The sequence below is a fragment of the Spermophilus citellus genome (assembly GCF_964194105.1).
Source record: "Spermophilus citellus genome assembly, chromosome: 10".
NCBI lineage: Eukaryota > Metazoa > Chordata > Mammalia > Rodentia > Sciuridae > Spermophilus > Spermophilus citellus.
The window spans coordinates 99,487,509-99,509,789 of NC_138197.1; the positions used below are offsets into that span (position 1 = coordinate 99,487,509).

General features: G+C 38.2%; 1 protein-coding gene across 1 annotated transcript in view; it reads left to right on the forward strand.

The window, feature by feature from the left end:
* ACSS3 (acyl-CoA synthetase short chain family member 3) overlaps window positions 1–22,281 on the forward strand; it is a 173,259-nt gene that overhangs the window by 122,216 nt on the left and 28,762 nt on the right. Inside the window, exons 10-11 of the mRNA XM_081309979.1 lie at window positions 16,640–16,735; window positions 20,178–20,241. Coding sequence (XP_081166105.1) covers window positions 16,640–16,735; window positions 20,178–20,241 — 160 coding nt within the window. The remainder of the gene's footprint in view (window positions 1–16,639; window positions 16,736–20,177; window positions 20,242–22,281) is intronic.

The following is a 22,281-nucleotide window of genomic DNA, read 5'->3' on the forward strand; positions in this document are numbered from 1 at the left end:
TAGGTGTAATTTGTATTGATAACATAGACTTTTAATGACTAATATCCTCCTTTGATCCATTAATTCTAATGTTCTTGATGTTTAATTTAAATGATATCTAAGATTCTAAATTGAAAATTAATCTGTGAAGAGGGCTGGGGATATAGCTCAGTTGGTAGAGTGCTTGCCTTGCATGCACAAGGCCCTGGGTTCAATCCCCAGCACCGCCAGCACCAAAAATAAAAATAAAATAAATAACTAAATAAATAAATAAAACAAAATAAAATTAATCTGTAAAAAATCCCAAAACAGTTCAGCAACCTCCATCTCTTGTAGGAGTATCTTAATACAGACTTATTGCTATTTAAGACCACTGAAGCATTTAGCTCTTGCTTTGGATTGTAATCATTTAAATAATTCTGTAGTAAAAGAAACAGGTTTTCTGAGTTTCAAGAGGAAGGTTGTACTCATTGGATTCATCAATCTGTATAAAAGTTGAATTTCTATTCACCCAGATGTTTTATTTTCCAGTTAATTTATATGTAAGTTGATGTAAAACTTCTGGATTATCATAATCATTTTTACATAGAAATAGAGAAACAGAGGTGCTGCAATCATAATTTAAAAAGGGAAAATTAAGAGAATTGAAAATTGTTCAATTAAAATATGGTAATTCATGTACAAAAAATGAACAGCCAGGACTTCATTATCCTTGGTTGCAGAGTCCCCAGACAAAACTCTGCATTGTCATACTTTTTTGTTTTTTTAAGTGCTGAGAGGAGCTTTTATAAAGATCCGACAGGAAACCTAATTTTAGAAGGAAAGAACTGTCAGGGAAGTCCATGGTGTTCTTTGCAAGTATTATTTTTTGTGAATCAAGATGACTATAATGAAATTCAGCTCCTTATAAGTAAATAACCTAATGTGGAAAATAAAAGATTCCTTAAATTTTAGAGACTCACTATTAAAACAAAATACAGTAGACCTTCTTCTCCCTTTTTGAGGTGTTCTCCTTACCTTCCTACTTTCTTCCTTTCTTCATCCTATTTGCTAATACCTTTCTTCATGGTATTTGTTTAGAAATTATTGTAACAAGACGTCTTGAGCTCTCAATTTTTCGCATCCTATCACTTGGTGTCAGTAAGTTACATAGAGACAAACGACTACAAACCTGGGATACTCAAGTTCCACAATGACTTTTATAATGGAAAATTTGGTGAAGGTTTTAGATCACCAGCATTTATGATTCTTTCCACCTGTCGGTTGGACATTATCTCTGTAGTTCCCATCAGAAGATATGGTGCTCAAATAAAAAGTGTTTCAACTGTCTTGTGTCCAGGTAGTGATGACATAATTAAAATGAGGTACTGACTACCAACTCCAGCAGCATTAGATGACATTGTTTGTTTTATTTTCATCCTATAATAGAGAAGTAAAATTCTTCATGGAATTTTAAAAACCCTAAAGAGGGATTTCAATGAGAAAACAATAGTCATCTAATAGAGACATTAGTGATGAAGTTAGTGATTTTACTTTATCTACCTTGAGCCATCTTTGCTGAGTTCTTACATCTTAAAGTAATCAGACTATTTTTCTCAACTTGATTGAACTCCTGCAGTTTTAATTGCAATTGCAGTTCTGAAGTAACTGTACTCTATATACAACTGAAATCCTCCTCCTTTGAGGAGGAAATTGGTAATTCTGTATTTTATTAAAGTGGACCCAAGGCTCCAGCAAGCTTCAATCATGCCAGTTCATACATCAAAATCATTATTCCAAAGGGCTCTTATACATTAATGTCATGATATTAAAGTGCCTCATGGCTACTTGACATAACAGTCTTTATTTTGCACAATTTGGTAAGATGTACTTCTTTAGATCGAGCAACTGGGACAAGACTTTTAACCACAGAAGTTGATTAGACTGACCAAATTCATTCCTTATCCTTAGGTCTACCTGCAGAAGATCCATTAGCCCAGGGTGTTTTATTTTTTTTAAAGAAAGTAATGAATTTTATTTACAAGAAAGAAAATCACAAAATAGGATAATTAATTATAGTTTGGTAGAAAATATCCTAAGCCAAGACCTTTAAGGGAAATGTTACAGGCATGACTATTGCACTCTCATTCCTCCTAAGCAAACTGTGAAATGCTAACCAGTATCCAAGCGTTTGATTCATAGGATACTGAAGTCCAAATCACTTTTTTGCTGGGCCATTCATTTCATTTGTTATCATTGGATTTTCAGATAATTCTACCTCAGGTGTCTATATTGGTATACTTATTAGAAAGAAATTTTAATCTGTCAGTCTATAGTTCTAAGTTTAGTTTACTATAGGGAATTTTTTTCATCTCTGGAATTCAGTACTGAAAGCTATACAATTCTATTTCTTCCCTTTTTTTCTTTTTTCTTCTTTTTTTCATTTCACCACCATGTGCTAGATGTGTGACTTTCATCCAATTTAAACATACTTAGCTAGTACCCCATGCAAAGTCTCATGAATTTTAGAGCAAAATGCTTTCCTAGAATTGAGGCACATGAGGCTCTATTTGATTGACACAGCGGTGAATAACGTGTCCTCCTGGTGGCTTTACCTTGAGGACTCTATTTACAAACTTATTCTCCATGGATTGGGTGCCACTAGCTACTAGTAAATGTTCCTCTGGCTGCAGATCTATGATCAAATTCTTTCTGTCAACAATCAAGTGCTGCCTTATAAATTTTCCCTTTTGTTGTTTTCTGCTTCTGAGTTTTGTTTTAGTGTTTCTGAGTCTATCGAATTTGGACTATTGTGACTGAATTTCTTTAAAGTGCATGCCTATATATGGATTGAAGTAGTGTGAAATGCACTCTATGGAACCTAAAGGGTAGGTCGGACTGACTGGCAATGCTATTGTCCCACAAACTGAGTTGTTCAGGAGATAATCTTATGCTACTAACTAATAGTAGAATGCAGTCTTTCAGTAATGGGAATTAGTTGCAACTGCCTAATGCATTTTGTTTTTCACAACTTAGGTTACTTAGGAGTTAGAAATAAATTAATCTTTTTTTTCATTCATGGAAAATATATTTCAGATAGCTTAGCATGAAAAGCTGTGGTGGGGGAAAACAGTTACACAGACACAGTGTCATCTCAGCAATGTGCAACAAGAGATGCTGTGACAGTACCCATCTGGTGAGAGAGAGAAAACGTCTTAACGTCATCACTGTTGCCTGGTTACAGCATTTTTCCCCCCTCATCTAGAGCTGTTTTCATTAGTTTAAAGTAGGTGACTTTTAATAATAATTTGAGAAGCAGGAGCTTAAAGGTAAGCCTCATGAATTTGGTTAGTAGAGAGAAAGATCTTTTTTGAATTGTAAGGCATGTTTGGTAAGACTTTCTCTTTTTAAAAGTGAATAACTGTTTACAAATTGTTAATCCACCTGAAAGTGAATTCCCAAACCAAGCAGCATTCGTTGGTTCAGATATTTTCATCTTTACAGAATTGTAATGTGGAAAGAACATCAAGGTTTTTTTAAAAAAAATATGATTACATGAATTAGTTAGGAGATATATAATTGTTTCTTAGAATCACTATTTTGCTCATTATTTTATTAGTGATACTGTTTTGCCAAGAGACCAAACACTGGGAAATTGATTAATAATATAGTTGGTTTAGTCTTTGAAATAACATCTAATTAAATAACATTCTAATTCTCCTGCGATTGGCAAGGTTCACATTTAATCCACCATAGAAAGATGCAAATGTCATGTTTTTATAGATCTTCACAAAGGCAGGAGTTTCTAAACATTTCCTTGGGGAGTCTTACTGTCTGGAAATTGGATTCCCTCTGTGTCATACAGAGCCCTACACTGGGGCCCACTGGCCATACAAAATAGTTCATAATTCCTCTTTTGCTGTCAATTTTAATTTGGAAAACAGCAGGTGACTATGCTTCTTGGGAAAGCAATGTGGTAGTCAAGAGTGGTATTGAATTATGATAAGACTGTACTTAAATCCTTGTTCCTCTATAGCCGTGAGCAAGTCCTTGATGTTCTGCTCAAGAGTTTCCTTATAGGCTTCAAGGAAAGCTCTAAATGAAGTGAAATATGCACAAGCAACCTAACAGAGTTCCTGGTCTGTAGTCAACACTCCATATGCAGTATTTTCCTTTGCTTATCTTTTCTGTGAATAACTCTTCGTGACTGTAAAGGCCATCTTTAGTATCCTGACCTATGGATATTCCGTATTTAAGAAACCTTAGAATCTAAGAGCTCTGTTTATCTATAGAGTGTAATTTCTTCAAGTCATCTTGCTTATTAGCATCAAAGCCAGAGCTCTCATTGTTCTGTGTGGCCCAGGTTCTCTTGGTATGTTTTATCTCATGCTTTCATTAATTCAGCTTTTCTTACCCAATTGAACTGCAGGCTATTTATGGACTTCTTCATTGAGTCATCCACAATATCGTGGAAAGGAAGTAGGATAAGACCAGTATCTCACAGCTTGAATAATGGTTTGCTTCTAGCAGAAAAATTCAAGTTGCTTTGAATTAAGTATTTTAAGCTATAATCGCACTATCTCCTGAACACAAAGATTAAATTGATTATCTTTCACCAGTGGTCATCTCACTGTTTCTGCTTTCTTTTTGCTATCACCATTCAAGTTATTTATAGCTCACTGTGTAGATTCAGAGGTGGAGAGAGTGATTTCTGTACAAATTACCTCTCTTCGCATCATGATTAATACGACTCAGCAGTACCAGGCTGCTGAATTAATTTATCTTTAGTACTTCAGATTACAACATGGACTACTGTAGTGAGCCGTTTCTGCGGGCTGCGGTCGCCATTACAAGATGGCGCTGGCTCGACTGTGGTTTGTGACAAACAACTCCTTAATTGGGAGAGTTGGTGCGTGGTTTTCTAACACCCTATGAGAAAGCTCCACGTGGCAGCTTCGCATTGGGGCTTGAGGTGCTTTATTAAGGCCGGGAGAGGCATCCGAGAGGAAGATGAAGAAGAGGAAGATGAAGAAGAGAGTAGAGTGGAAGAGATCTCGAGAACCTGAATAAACGACTGGAAGAAGATTCCCGGTGTTGCGTCTTCCTTGCGGGCAAGGGGGTCGCGACAAATGGTGCCGAGACCCGGGAAAATCAGAACTTTCAGTCGTCAGGAGTGGTGCACCCCTCGTCCCTGAGTGGACCCCTCGTCCGTGAGTGGACCCCTCGTCCCTGAGTGGACCCCTCGTCCGTGAGCGGACCCCTCGTCCCTGAGCGGACCCCTCGTCCGTGAGCGGACCCCTCGTCCCTGAGCGGACCCCTCGTCCGTGAGCGGACCCCTCGTCCCTGAGCGGACCCCTCGTCCGTGAGCGGACCCCTCGTCCCTGAGCGGACCCCTCGTCCGTGAGCGGACCCCTCGTCCCTGAGCGGACCCCTCGTCCGTGAGCGGACCCCTCGTCCCTGAGTGGACCCCTCGTCCGTGAGCGGACCCCTCGTCCCTGAGCGGACCCCTCGTCCCTGAGCGGACCCCTCGTCCCTGAGCGGAGCGGACTCCTCGTCCCCGAGAGCGGGACCCCGTAGGCCTCATATTTTATTGCAGCTGCAATGTGTACTTTCACTTTTGTTTTCTGTGTTCTTTTTTTGTCGTCTGTGTCTTTCGTTTTCTGTGTTCCTTTTGTTGCTGTGCCATGGGTGCCGCAGCAGCAGATTAATTATGACCCTGGGATCTATGCCCAGGGACGCCCACTGCAGCCGGGAAAAGGGAACAGGAGCCCGCCCCGGCCCGGAAGCCGGAGTGTGCGGGGATGGTCCAGAAACAGAGCAGGCTGCTGCCGCAGTAAGAGCTTGGCCAGGCGGGGAAAAATGCAAACAAAATCAGGCAAGGTGCGGTCGGCTAGGAAATCTTGGGGAACTTTTGCCCTGAGGGTGAGCGACGGACTCCGTGTTGCTTGCATCACCATGGTAACCATGGGCTGCCTGGCGGAAGAGCGACTTCCTGGTCCCACCTCCCACACTCTTGGGGGCTACCGATTGGTTCTTCCACAGTCACTCAGACAGGACTTCTAGTCCCGCCTTCCAGCCACTAACCTGTACTGCTGCGTTTCAGATTTCTACCGGAGCTACTCAGAAACTGTATTTTAAAAAAAAAAAAAAATGCCTACCTGTAAATGCTAACGGAAGATATCTTTTTCAGACAAAATTTGATTCCACAGGTTTCTATGTTAAACTCATAAGATGATAAATTGAAGACCCTGGCGGAGTCTGTGCGCACTTATGGAGTGGATGCCGCCTTCACACTAACTCAGGTGGAAAGCATTTTTAATCAATCTCAAGTTAATCTCACAGGAGTTTCTTGTTTTGGCTTCGGGAACGCTCATTGTATTAGCCTTAAGACCAAGAATTTGATTAACTGGAAGGACCCATTGCGGTCCAGTCAGGTCTCAGGGAGCATTCTCAGTGCTGTATTGAGCTAAGTAGCCTCAGGGGAACAATCAGGCTCAGGAACCCCCGTAAATAGCTCTGCTTTAAACATAACTACCTTGGCTATTATCTCCGAAGTACTAATCCCAGTGCCTCTTTCTTCTAATAGTCTTTATAATGCCACTCATTTTAAGGCCTCTCCTTACTGTACCCCTAATCTTGGTTTCCCCCCAACATTTACGCCTTGTCAGGATCATTCTTGGGAGAAACGTCAAGTTGCTAAAGGTTTCTCCCTTTCCCCCTCTCTTAAGAGGTATGTTTATGACTTTGACAACAGTGCCAACTCCTCTCTTTCCAGGAATTTAAGCCTCTGTATGATCTCCTCCAAGGAGACCCTTCCCCCAGCTCAGTCAGGAATCCCACACCTGAGGCTCTACAATCATTAAGACTGATAGAGAAGGCCCTACAAGAAAATCCCACACCTGAGGCTCTACAATCATTAAGACTGATAGAGAAGGCCCTACAAGAGAATCCCACACCTGAGGCTCTACAATCATTAAGACTGATAGAGAAGGCCCTACAAGATATGCAGGTTACCCAGATAAACTATTCTATACCCCTATCATTTATAATCCTGCCATCAAAATTAACTCCTACTACAGTGTTTTGACAAATAGGTCCCATCTATTGGGTCCATTTACCTGCTTCTAACTCTCGGGTAATAACTCCCTTTTATGAACTGGTGATGAATCTGATCTGGAAGGCCAAATATTTGGGTGATGCACTGTTTGGAAAGACTTTTGATATTCTCATTCAACCTTATACCCAGGATATGATTTTAAATTTCCAACAAGAACATGATCTTTGGTGTCTCTTCCCTTGTAATTTCAAAGGTCAAATTGATAATCACTCTCCCCGACATAAACTTCTAGAAGACCTCAAAAAATGTCCTATTATTTCTCCTAAAATTATTAAAGGGGAATCTATCCCGGGAGCTCAGACTGTTTATACAGACGGAGCAAGAGGGGGGTTTGCTGTTGTTTTTGATGGATCTCAAGTAATTCGACACCCTGTTCCTAGACTGTCTGCCCAAATATCAGAAGTTGAGGCTCTAATTATGGCCCTTAAATTATACAATTCCATTCCACTTGATGTGTATACTGATAGTCTCTATGTTGCTAATTTAGCCTCAGTTATTGAAGCAGCCCCTTATATTGGCAGACAATTTACTATCATGGAACAATTACAAACGGATCAGCTCTTTAGCTCCATGCTAAATTCCATCTAAATGCACAATCCTTACGCTTCCGTACGGGGTGCTCACGTGATCAGACTCTACAAATTGTTTCCTTATGCCCAGTGTGTGCTCCATTCATTCATTCCCCTAGTCTAAGTGTTAATCCTAGAGGCTTACACACCAATGATGTCTGGCAAACTGATGTTACCCACTTCTGGCAAACAATAGAGGGAGAATCAGATATTACTATTCAGTTTACTTCCAATGGAAAACAGCAGCCAGATTGGACTCGAGGATATCTCTGGGGGCTGCGTATTTACACCCCCGGACAGTACAATCCTGGCCTGCTTTTTCGGCTTAAATTGACCACAGAACAGCCTACTGGAAGTTTAATAGGACCCAATCAGGTGCTCGGAGATCAAAAGGCCCCATCTGGACCCAAACAGCCTATAGCCCCAGCAGTAATATCTTCCCCCAGCGGTCAAACAATAACTGTGGGCTATCAAACCTTTGATTGTGCCCCTGGGCCCATACACCCTGGAACTGGAGATCGTCTTTTTGATTTGGTCCAAGGAGCCTTTTTTGCTCTCAATGCCACTAGTCCTAACAGGACCCAAGATTGCTGGCTATGCTTGACCTCCAGGCCGCCCTATTATGAAGGGGTAGCAATACTGTCTAAATTATCCTCTAATACCACTGCAGATCCTAAATGTTATTCTCTACCCAGCTATAAGATTTAACAGCCATGGCCAAGTCAATTACTGCTTTGGAAAAGTCCCTCACCTCCCTCTCAGAAGTTGTGTTACAAAATAGGAGGGGACTAGATTTATTATTCCTAAGGGAAGGAGGACTATGTGTAGCCTTAAAGGAACAGTGTTGTTTTTATGTAGATCATACTGGGGTAATCCGTGAAACTATGGAAAAGGTCACGGAAAGATTGGCTAAAAGACAAAAGGAGTTTGAAGCACAACAAGGATGGTTTGAACAGTGGTTTAAAAATACCCCATAGTTAACTCCTTTGATATCCACTGTAATGGGACCGCTTTTCGGTCTCCTCCTTATAGCTGCTGTAGGCCCCTGCCTAGGTAAGAGAATGACACAATTTATTAAAGACCAAATTAACATTCTGACTTCTAAGCCAATACAGATCCATTATCAACGCCTGCAGACCAAGGATGATCTTGCTGAAGTTTGTCTCCGACCAATTCGAAGATGATTTTTCTACAATGATCCCTGCTTCATGCCTTCCTCCTTTTGCCCCCTTTTTCTTCTTTATTTTTACTCTATGCCTTGTTGAACCGGAACCAATTAAAGACCCAATAATGACTGGCTGAATAGATACCACTGAACGCCTTGGCAACAACAAGCTGATCTTGTAGTACCCAGAGACGGGCAACTTTCACGCTTGCACTGCAACCTAAGACAGGGGAATGGGGCCTCCCCAAAGACGGGTAAGCAGTGTAGGGGCAGTGAACGACCTAAGACAGGGGCTACTTGATTCCCTTTGACGTGCAACAAACAAAAGGGGGGGAACTGCTGGCACGGATTCCCCCCGGCCCCCAGGGCTTGGATCCAGCCCTGATTTTTGTGCATGTCAAAGAGGCCAGCTCACAAGACCTTGAAGGAGCTCACAAGGCCTTGAAAGATTTGTGGTGTCTGTTTTCATATTCAGCCAACAACGGTCATGTGGGAACGTCCTGACCTGTTTGGGTCTGATAAGGTTCCTGGTTGAAGGCTTAGTATGAGTAATGGCATTTCACCTCAAGTCTGGCTTGCACAGATTACCCGTGCCTTTCTTTTAGGGTGTTACCAACTTGTTTGTCGTTATATTTCTATACAGCCACAGTTCAGCCTCAGCTATCCCCCTCCGTCCATCACGATACAGGATGCGAGGCAAGGCACTGCACTTGAGTGATCCTTGAAGTGGACCTCAAGGAGAGCATGTCCTATTGCATGCGGGTTAGACTCGTCCACGCCCCGTCCCACGAGAAAAGCGTCGGCTGATATGGTCTCAGATCTGGGGAAGGCGCCTCCTTGGGGCTGAGCCATACTATGCAGCCACTTCTGCACAGTGGGATAGGACCTCTACTCTCGCCTGTATTGTTTTTAGAAAACAAAAGGGGGAACTGTAGTGAGCCGTTTCTGCGGGCTGCGGTCGCCATTACAAGATGGCGCTGGCTCGACTGTGGTTTGTGACAAACAACTCCTTAATTGGGAGAGTTGGTGCGTGGTTTTCTAACACCCTATGAGAAAGCTCCACGTGGCAGCTTCGCATTGGGGCTTGAGGTGCTTTATTAAGGCCGGGAGAGGCATCCGAGAGGAAGATGAAGAAGAGGAAGATGAAGAAGAGAGTAGAGTGGAAGAGATCTCGAGAACCTGAATAAACGACTGGAAGAAGATTCCCGGTGTTGCGTCTTCCTTGCGGGCAAGGGGGTCGCGACAGACTACCATCTTCTCAATCCACTTTGCCTAACTGTAGTGTTTCATAACCACCACAGATGCAGCAGGAGCCCTGTATTTACTGAGCTAAGCTTCTGAAGTCACCACCATGTCCTTTCCCTTAATCTTTGCTTACATGTACTCTTTCTGTATTGTCTTTAATTTCCAAACCCAAAACTTTGGTGTTTAACCTGGACTTCTTCTTTCTCTTTTCCCAGATTTCAACAATGATCAAGACTTTTTCATGTTGGTATTTGGTTGTACCTTCCCTGTATCAGACTTCCAGCATCTAACTGATTTATTGCTCTGAGTTTGGATTATTAAATTGGTGCTCCAGAATGTGAAAGAGGAGATTTTTCTATAAAGTGATTCTGAGCCAATTGCCTCTACTAGTCTCATTATTTCAGTTATTGTTCCTTATCTGATACCCAAATTTCTTTACATGCCATAGAAAGTATTTAAAAATCTGACTCTGTTTACCTCTTTCACTTTTTCTTTCATCTCTCTTAGTCTGCCTACCACTACTAGGCTTTGCTCTGCTGAATAACACAAGGTTCCTTCTTGTTTTCATTCTAGAACTCCACACATATCACTGTTTGGTATACTATTCCACCTTTTTCCTCCCAAATAATTGTCTTTCAGTGAGTAGCATATACTTAATAAATACTTACTGAAAAGCTGACCTTTGACTATCATTCCAGAAATAAGAAAAGTTTGTAATAGAATTCTAACAGTAACATAGAATCTGTCCCTTCTTGAAGTTCTCTATTTCTCCTCTATGGTTCTTTTGGGGACTGCATTCTGTGATTTTCCTATTTATTTCTTAAGAGCCCTGATCTCAATGATGAGAACTGTAGCCTAAAATCATATCAGAAATTTTTAGTTACTAGCCAGCAAGCATTTCCTGAGCACAAAATGTCAGAGACTGGATTATTTGGTTATGATGATACAATTGACTCTCAGGCACACAGAATAAAAAACATATTTCAGCTGCAGGCTAGGAGAATGCCTTTATGTAACTATATGCACAATTATTTTTGAGGATAGCACTCTATCTTCTAAAAAAAAGATTTTGCAATATTTTAGTGGCAAATGCTCTGAGTATGTATGACTACATAAAAAAAAAGTTACACCAAAAGCTGAACAAAAGGACCATATCATGATTTTGTGGATCTGGTGCTCTGTGTATTGTTGATAGAAATAACTCAGATGGTACTCAGTGGTGAGTAGGCTGGTTCAGAGGGCCTGAGTTGGCTTTATTCTACTTACTGCAGATGATGAGAGAGCTGGATTCACCCAGGACTACTAACTGGAATTGCTGCCCACAGCATGTGTAACTTTAAGGACTCAGGGTAGTAGACCCTCCATGCATGGAAGCTAAGGGGCTCCTTGAGATAGTGCTTGCCTATATCTGTCATAGTACCCACATCACTGCTGTCAAAGTAGTCCAAAGTGACCATAAATTAAAGAGAGGAGACATAGAACCCACCTCTTGGCCATATTGAATCTACCACTGTGCATAAATTGAATAGTTGTGTATTTAACTTTTGGGACATTTCATAATTTACACTTTACTTATCATTCAGATATAACTTTTGTTAATATTTTAATGTGTTTCTTGCCTAGATGTATACTGTGACTCAGCACATATTGTGAACCAAAAAAGTATTTTATTGTACAATCTGTTTTACCACATTTTTTTTTAGAGAATATATTCTGAGATTTATTTTCAATCAGTAGACAGTCTTCTGTGGTAGTTGAATGGCCTTGCATTATTCCTTAATATGAAATCCTTCCTATTTTTGAACAATCTTCTAAACTCTAACATAAATAATACTATGAGGAACATACTTGTCACTATATATAAACTGTAAGTATATCCTTGTATATATTCCTTGAGATGAAATAATTGGGTTAAAATTATGTGATTTTAGGACTCTATGTAATTTTAGGACTTTTTGTAAGTGTTGTCAAATTACCTTTCAGAAATGCATAGATACATAGGTAGATAGATAACAAAATGATTATTTTTAGTTTGTGTGGGCCATCTACCCATACAATTTGAATCCATCTACCACCTGAGTCCTAAGTACAATCTTGTGAACTGTCATAAGAATTGGTTTCTGATGTTCAGGGAGTCACAGGATCTATTACCCCATTATACTAATGCAGGTCTATCTCTCTGCCTTTCCTCTCATTCATCTCTCTGGAAGTCGAAATATAATAAATCTGGCCGTAAAATCGTTGCAGTATTATGAAATGATTTTTCCCCTCACTTTATCTCTGACCTCATTTCCTATTAATACTTTCTGCTTTAACACATTGGTTGCCCCATTGTTCTAGAACACTCTAGGAAAAAGCCTACCTTGAGAACTTTGCTTTTGAGGGTCCCTCTTTCTATATATTTCTGTCCCATGTCCTCACTTCTTTCAGGTGTTGACTCAAAGGTCACTTTCTTGAGCTGGAAGATCATTCCTGCCCAAACAATATAAAATTGCCACCTCTTGTGACATTTTATAACTCTGTCTATGCCTTAGTTTTTTTCATAGCATTTGTCATTCTTTAATATATATTTTAATTTTGTATATTGTATATTGCTTGTCTCCCCAACTAGAATGTGAACTCCATGAGGGTAAGGAGTTCACATTGGTTTATTGCTGTATCCTCATATCCTTAGTTCTTAAAATAGCAGCTAGTTCATAATAACTATTCGAGTGAATGTTTGCTAATTAAGTGAACTATACCACCACTGCTTCCATTTGCAGATGTGACAGCCTGTTCTCACTCCCTGCCATAAGGAATTTTCTTCCTCTGCTGAGACTTAGTCTAGGTGACCCACACACCCTCTGTGTTTTCCATGACAACTTCAGGAGTGATTTACTTGCTTGTTACATTCATATACTTCTTTGAAATAGTCTGGACTAGTAAAAACTGTTTAATTTTTTTGACTAGGTCTGAGTATTTATCATATGTAAAAAGATTATTTCATTTTCTCCCTATAGTCTTATGGTTGGATTAAATGCAATAATATGAACAACAACAACAACAACAACAAAAACACCCGGCAATGTGCATAGCATAATCATTTTTGAAATATTATGTCTGTTAGTTCTTTCTTTTTTCCCCTTCAGTTAGAAGTGTTTTTTTTTTTTTTTTAAGGAAAATTCCATTGGGTGGCAACTCACCATGCAACTAGAGTGAGGCAGTAAAGATTCTATGAGGTTTCTCTATTGGCCTCTGCAGATGAATGAGATAAATGTGCCTGTGTGACACTCTTCACATGTATTGGTTCCTTGCCATCCTCCTACTGGTTGTCTCTGATCTAAAGAGATTGTACTGGTGATTTGTTTAGTTTTTTTTTAATTGCTTTTATTTTTTAAACACATGACAGTGGAATGCATCACAATTCTTATTACACATATAGAACACAATTTTTCATATCTCTGTATATAAAGTATGTTCACACCAATTCATGTCTTCATACATGTTATTTGGATAATGATGTCCATCATGTTTCTCCATCATTGATAATCCACTACCCTCTCCCTTCCCCTCCCACCCCTCTTCCCTGTCTAGAGTTCATCTATTCCTCCCATGTTCCCTCTCCCTACCCCACTATGATTGCTTAGTTTTACTTCTCTGAGTGTGGTTAGATATCTTTGTAAAGGTTGCTCCAAATGCAGTTTCCAATTCTCTTCCTTAAGGAGAATATTCTGGTTTGTTTAATGTAGCTATTTCCCACTCACAGCAGGACATCTGTACTCCCTCTCTCCCTAGATAACTGCTGGCCAGTTAATTATAGCCTGGGTGGTGTGCAGCAGATGTTTTAGGAACATCTTTGAGATGGGGCTCTGAGAGCCATTAAGATTTTAGTCAAGAACTGCAGCCTGAGGGCTTTCTCTATCCAGAAAGACTGTTCCGCACTTGGCCAGCTTGGGAGACTGGGTAGGTATGGGTCCACATGTAGGAATGTGTGCCACATGTGTATATGTTTGTGCCGCAGATGGATCAGTCTTTGATCCTAGGATGTTCAGAGGTACAAAGAGAGAAACCAAAGTGTCTATCATGGCCTTTCTCATCCTGTTTTTATCCTAATGATGACTCCTTATTGGAGTCTTAGGAACCACCATTTTTTTTTCTGATGGTATCTTCTGTACTTCAGGAGCAATAGCTCTGATTCAATACCTAAATAAATTTCAAAATAAGGTCAATAGGATACTTGAATTACGAATGTTCAAAGCATAAACTTATTTCATCTACTTCAAGTAACCTGAATGAATCATCCTTCTCAGTGCCTTTAAAATCTAGATTCAAGTTCATTATACAGAAAAACACACTTTTTGTAGCTGTATTGTAATCATAAACTAACAAAACAGCTGAAGGGTAAGAATAATAATCTCTATACAAAGATACTTAAGAATCTTGGGACGTGTAAGTGTCAGCCTACTCAGGCAGGGTTGGTGACAGTGTCTAGCTGATCCGTCTATCCGTGTATCCTCCTCCATTTGAGACTGAGCTTCCTTCTCGCTCCCTTTTCACACTCACCTTCTCCCAGTGGGATAAGAACAAAGTGCTGACATCTTGTATAATAATCTACAAGATGGAATCAAGTTTGGAGAAGTTTGAGTTTTGTTGTTATGAGGTGTTTTTTATTGTTTTTTTGTTTTATTTTGTTTTTTTCTCTCTCTAGGTGGTAGGTACTGGAGCCATAGGTGGGTACCACTGGTGGTTCACTTGTAGATTCTAGAGCCATCTGTTGACAAGTAGTGGAGACCTTCTGGTATCAAGTACTGCAGAGAGTTAAAACTCATATAATAGGAGTCCCCCTCTTCATAAACTAAATTGGGAAAAAAAAAACATTTTTGAAAGAGGCTGATTTAGCAGCTACCTTCCACCAGGGTTGGAAGAGAAACAGAAGCAGGTTGAAGGGGGGGGGGGGGTGATCTCCTTTCCTAATGTGTCCTCGTAGCCTCTGATCCTGTATGGAACAGAACTTGGCATCCTGTGGACCTTTAAGCACTTCACTTATAAGGTTGCTTTCTGTCCTCTCTCTTACTCATGTCTCTCAAATCAATTTTGAAGGAGAGCCCAGGTGAATACCTAGACATTCAGAAATAAGATAAAATAGGACAAAGGAGAAAATGCTGTTAACCCTTCCAACCATGTGGATTTCCTTCTGTGCTTTGATTGTGCTGTGGGGTAAATGGGCAGGGTATTGCCTGGCTGTGGAATGCTATTTCATAAGGCTACTTCCCAATTTTTGTCATGATATAAAACTATTTGTGGACTCACTGTTAAAACATCAGAATTATCTAGTTCTGGTGACTTTCTCAGCCTTAGCATTGAGCATATAACTTAGCATCCTAAGCACTAGACTGTGACTTAGGAGCTATGTTTTCATGTTCAAGAGTCCATCTTCTGTTATTAATGCCAGATGAGCCACCATTTGTAAAATGTGAATAATAAACTGAACTACTCTGGAAGGGTAAGGAACTGTCATAAATTCTTCCCATCATTCTAAGGTGATATAAATGTATGGTAAATTATGGTTCACAGCATGGAAGAAGGAATACATTCTGCATATTTAGAAAGATGAATGTTTTCTAATTTTTTGGATTACTTTGTATATGATTGATTTGACAGTTAATCCCTTGCAGGTATTTTTGTGTATGTTTGTGAGTATAATGTTAAAACAGTAGTTCCCAAACTTTTCATATCAATGTCCTCTTATCCTCTCCTTCCATACATAAACATTTTATATCCTTAAGATTCTGGACACTCCAAATTTGTATTCAGGTATAACAAATGCATTCCTCCTTAAAAATGATCACTTTGGAACTATGGTTATCGGGAAATAGATGCTACTATTCTGGCTGTTTTAACTTGAGATGAAGAAAAGAAATTTAACACTTTTGTTAGTCTATGTAAGCTTATTATAACTTTATGGTCTTGATGAACGAGTATAGCATGAACATATGCCTTCCTATGTCTAGGGGCTTCTAGACATGCAGGGTCAACAGACCCAAAATGAGTTGCTAAAGCATTGACAGATTCAGTGTGAGATGCAGGGTCTTTAGGCAAGTGCAGTTTTTAGGAAATTAAAGCATGACATTGTTCGCACATTTATTTTAAAAACAAAGGAGGCTATTTAATTCAGAGAACAAGCTACAAATACGTGAAATGTTTAGCCCTGAGCTATAATTTATAATGATATACATAATAACTTAGGTGAGTCAAGAGAAATCATCTTTCTAGCGATCTGGCTTTTAACCTTTGTTGTAAAAGCTTCACAGCCACAGCATTTTCTATTTTTCATGGCTCTTGATCTACCAACAAGCATAGTAGAGCAGCCTTTCTCCTCTTTAGAAGAAACACTACTATATACATTATTATAAATCTATACCTTTAAGTTTTAAAACTATAAAAACATTATAAATTATTGTATTGTTTTATTTTTAAATAATACATTTGAAATATTCATCTCTTCCTAATGCAAGTGAAGTACGGAGGCAAACTAGGAGGGGTTAGAATGTGCATGCAGAAGCAGCATTACAATTCCACATTGAAACACTGCATTTCTTTCTTCAGAAACTGGATCTCCAATTACAGCATCATGCATTGGATTAGGTAACTCTAAAACACCTCCTCCAGGACAAGCAGGAAAATGTGTTCCAGGATACAATGGTAAGAAGTGACTGTGATCATTTTAAATATGTAATGTTAATAAATTTAAATATTTCCTGCTCATAGTATATATATTATATTTTATGAAATCTTCTATGTACTTAATAGGTATCTCATTGGATGAATGCACGGTAGCAGATGCCTGTAATCCTACTGGCTCAGGAGGCTGAGGCAGGAGGATCACAAGTTCAAAGCCAGCCTCAACAAAAGCAAGGTGCTAAGCAACTCACTGAGACCCTTTCTCTAAATAAAAATACAGAATAGGGCTGGGGATGTGGTTTAGTGATCAAGTGGCCCTGAATTCAATCCCTGGTACCAAAAAAAAAAAAATGAATGTCTTAAAATTTTTAAAAATATTTGTTTTAGATGTAGGTGGATACAATAACCTTTATTTTGTTTTTATGTGATGCCGAGGATTAAACCCAGTGCCTCACGTGTGTTGGGCAAGAGCTCTACCACTGAGCTACAACCTCAGCTCAAATGTCTTAATTTTTGCTGTCAAAAGTAACATGGTCTTCCAGGGACATGTTCTATCTAAATGGTTGTAACAGCAAAAGAACAATATCATTTATAAGGCACTTGAAGAATGTGCTGTGATATGACTGTGGGGAACATGTGCTATGTGCTCAATATTTGTGTACATCATTTCATTAATGTTGAAGCATATTTACTTTAGAGACACTGTAACCATTTAGAGATCAGTAGTGTGATACTCAAAGAGACTAAATAATTTTCCTAGGATAGCTTGACTGGTTAGCTCCTCAGGACAGTGTAAACCACTGTGTTTTATCTCATTTGTTTCTTGCTTTTGTTACAAAATTGGCTGCTGATTTCCTAATACATACTACTCTGAATTTAGGCATGAGGAGAAGGCTTTTTAATCATATTGGGTGAGAATAAGATGAGTAAGAGTTCTTTTTTGGGGGGGAGGGTACTGGGGATTGAATGTAGGGTGCTCCACCATTAAGCTGCATGCCTGGACCTTTTTATTTTTGTTTTGAGACAGGATCTCCTCACTAAACTGTTGAGGCTGGCCTTAAACTTGCAATTTTCCTGCCTCACCCTCCCAAGTCACTGAAATTAGAGGTATGCACCACTATATCAGTAGAGTGAGGATTCTAAAAGAAAACATTTCTTTGATGCTGGCTTTAAGTAACAGAGGTATATTTTTCGTATTTGTTTTAAAATTTATAGCAATCATCATAATAGGTGAATAATTTCCCTTGGCTCCATTTCCTACTATATAAATATACAGCTAACTTTTCAAACATTTAGTTTTCATATTTCTGAATAAGAATAATACTTTTATATACTTTCTAAGGGGGCTGAATTTTGACATTATGGAGCAAAGCATTAACACAGTGCCTGGTCAATAGAAAGATGGAACAAATCTTAGCTAGTATTAATGTCTTAGCTAGTATTACTAGTGATGTTTCAGAGAAGCCAGACTGATTTGACTTTGACTCACATTCATTTTATTTATTCATTTATTCATTTTATAGGAAATGAAGAATGCAGCACCAAGGTTGTGTCATTTTCATAAGGTCACATTATGTACCTTGGTACATTTTATGAGGAAAAGTCAGATTTAGGGAATAGAGTATGATTTACGGTAGAATACTTGGGATTGACCCTAGAGCTCTGTGAATGCTGGGCAGGTACTCTGCCAATGAGCTACACCCTCACCCCTTACAATAATATTCTTAACAAAATTTATAGAGATTTGTCTTTTGCCTCTCTAACATAAGAATAGTGCATTTTCCTCCTCGAACAAAGTCTACTTTGGGAAACCTAGGTCATTTAGTTTAAACTGGTAGCCATATTTATAAAAAGACACTTTAGACTCTTTATTCAGGATAAATATATAGTCAGTGTCTTCTCTAGCCATAGACAGGTAAACCCAAATTTAGTGAAATCCCCCATTTGAACAGCTCTGTCATCCCTGTTTCTTTTATCAGAAAAGTTGCTTTTGTGTTGAGACATTTTTAGGGGTCACCAATGGGGGAGGTGTTAGACACATTTCCCTTCAGTATGTCTTTTGTATCCAGATGTAAGAAAGAGTGAGGCTTTGATGCCTCATAGAACTTCAATTTAGAAGTTTCTGATTCTCTGAAAGCTGCTGGCTTGCAGACAATTAAACTCTCATAACCCAGGTACCAGAAAAAACCTTAAATGTGGTATAACACTTAATTTTACTTCATTGAGTACCTTATGCAAGCTTGTCACTTAACTTTCCTTTTCCCTAGTACAGTAGTTTTTTTTTTTTCCCTTTTCCTTTTCTTTCTTTCTTTTTTTTTTTTTTTGGTACTAGAGATTGAACTCAGGGATACTTAACCACAGAGCCACATCCCCAGCCCTTTTGTGTATTTAATTTAGAGACAGGGTCTTGCTGAGCTGCTTAGGCCTTTGCTAAGTTGCTGAGGCTGGCTTTGAACTCTTAATCCTCCTGACTCAGCCACCCAAGCCGTTCCCCTAGTAATTTTTATGCCAAAACAATAAAAAGGGAATTGCTCCTATATTATAGGTAGGAAAACTGAAGAGGTAATACAGTATGCTTAGGGCACATAGCAATGTTGCCACTGTCCTGAGATTTGAGATACAAAGATAAATTAGGCATGGCCTCTACCTCTAGTGAACTCACAAGCTAGTGAAATACAGACACTCATAACTCTACTAATTGTCAAAATAGTGTATAAACAAAGTGCTCCAGGAGCACAAAGATGGGAGCATTTTTCTATGTATGGGCCCAATGTCCACTACCTCTCATAGCTGCTTACAGTTGAATGACCTGAGTGAACAGAACCACATAAAGACCCCATTAAAGTCTAGATGATACTGATGTGTCTTCATTTTAGTTTGCAGTGAGGGGTACTGAGTGTGGATACAAGCTTAGAATAAACACATTCAGGGTTTTATCAAGATATCAAAGAAGACATTTGGATAATATTTCAGAAGATTAAATTCAAGTAATTTAAATCTCATAAGTGGATATGAAGACTTAAATCAGAATAAGTGGTTTTTTGTGCTTTTTAAAAGTTTTATTTTTATTCTGTGTACTATTTTGATATATTTTAAACTTTATTTCCTTTAAATTTGAAAAGATGAACATATACTAAATGTTCTTAACTGATGAGAAGGGTATAAGCAAATTAACAAAGATTATGAAATCTTATGTATGCCAACAAATTTGAAATACACTGTCTTTAAGGGAGATTATGAAGGAAAATTTATGATCTCATAGAGAATCAAACAAATGCCCATAATTTCTCTAAGATATTTTAAATTATTTGTATAGATTCAGGGTCTTAGAGGATTTAAAAATCACTTTTTAAGCTAGAGTTTGGGGGTTGAATATAGAAAATATGAAAAAATGTTTAAGCTTTAAACATTTTTATTTTATAAACATTTTTATTCAAAATTTTATTTATATTTTACTTTGTAGTTATGATTTTGGATGACAACATGCAAAAACTGAAGGCTCGATGTTTAGGAAATATTGTGGTAAAGTAAGAAAACTCTTCAATGCTATTATTTAAAAGGGCAAAAGTGGGTATATTATATTAAGGAAAATAACGGAGTTATTAGATTAATAGTAAAAGTGAGGTTGTTGCAAAATGAGTCTGTGTACTGCTTGAGAATCATATCAACTCTGTTGTAATTTAAAGATGGAAATCCCATAAAATATATTTTTTTAAATTTACATATAATTTTTTAAAAGATAAATCTTGCACTTTTTAAAAATAACTTTTTTCTGATTATACAAATAATGTGTAGATTATAAAGGTAACTTGTATCTAACAGCAATTCATTGTTAATTTGGAATGTATGGTCTGTGCTGCAAAATGACATTGCAATCACCATGGGACCCCATATATGGTAGTATTTCCTTAAGTTTAGGATGGAGGCTGAAAAGTTCCTATTGCTTAGTGGCATCATAGGGCAACCTGTTACTCATGAGCTTGTGTTCATGCTGATATAAATCTATGGCTCTACCAGTCTTTTGAAAGTATAGCACATAAGATTATATACAGTATGTTATAGTTGATAATCAGTATATAAACATGTTACTGGTTTGTATATTTACTACGCTAGACTTTTTATCATTACTTTAAAAGTGTATTCCATCTACTTAAAAAATATTTACTGTAATGCAATATAACAATTTATGCTGGCAGTAGCCTTATAAATATCATATTTGTCCTGCAATCAAGACTGCATCAACTAGTAGACTTATACCTTCAAGGAGTATGTAAAAAGCACTTTGTGATGCTCGCATAGCATCTACGTCACTCAGGACACATTTTTCAGAACATATCACATCACAAGGTGACATATGACTATATGGCTGTCTACTTTTTGACAAGCATCTTATATAATTGAATTAATTAGATATGTTTTCATAGATTACTGTTTTCTCTTAAACCTTCCTCAGAAGCATTTTTGTCTTGAGGGTGCTGGGGGTTGAATCCAGGACTTTTCATATGCTAGTCAAGTGCTCTACCTCTGAGCTACCTCCTCAGCCCTTCAAAAGCATTGTTAATTTTTACTCTGTCCTGTAAAAATCTTTGTATTCACTCTTTGAATTATTATAAGTAATGCTGTATTAAATACACTTTTGGTTTTGTCTTTTTTCCTTTTCTAATTATTGATATAGTATTTAATAGATTGCTAAATGTATAATTACTGGGATCAAAGAGTAACATAGTATAAAATTCCCAACTTAACCAAATACCACCATTCTTTGTTAACATTGTTCATCATTGTTCAATTGATAGGTAAAAATGCTAATGTTTGAAGTGAAATATTTAAAATTACTTTACGATCAATACTTTAAAATTGTTAACACAAGCCAGACACAGTGGCGCATGCCTGTAATCCTAGTGGCTCAGAAGGCCGAGGCAGGAGGATCATGAGTTCAAAGTCAGCCACAGCAAAAGCAAGGTGCTAAGCAACTGAGTGAGACCTTATCTCTAAATAAAATACAAAATAGGGCTGGGGATGTGGCTCAGTGTTTAAGTGCCCCTGAGTTCAATCCCCAGTACAAAAAAAAAAAAAAAAATTATTGACCCTAGTGAAAGCTGAAGTGGAAGTTGATTAAGTTGGAAGCCATATAATATGTGCATTTAAATAATTGGCACAGATTGTTTTCATTAATTCATCTTATTATTATTAAGGCTTCACTGATACTTCTTAAGTAGTAGAATTCACCAGAATGAGCTGCTATAAATATAAAACATTGTATGTCAGGTCTTAAAAGAGATTTGTTTTCTCATTTATTTCTCTTAGAATTCAAAAGAACTCTTATTACTTAACATTCACAGACTGTCTCCCTTTAATAAAATATTTTAAGTGCTGTGGAAATTACAAGAAAAGCAGTAGTAAAATGTTTTTCTTCTCATGGAGACATTTACAAAAGTTAATAGAGTAGATACATACTACGGCACATTTTCTTCCTCATACTTTTATGTTATCAGTAAAAATGTAGGCACTATATTATTTTTTGTAAAGTTTTAATTTAAAGATAGCATATCCTAAAATAGGGGAAA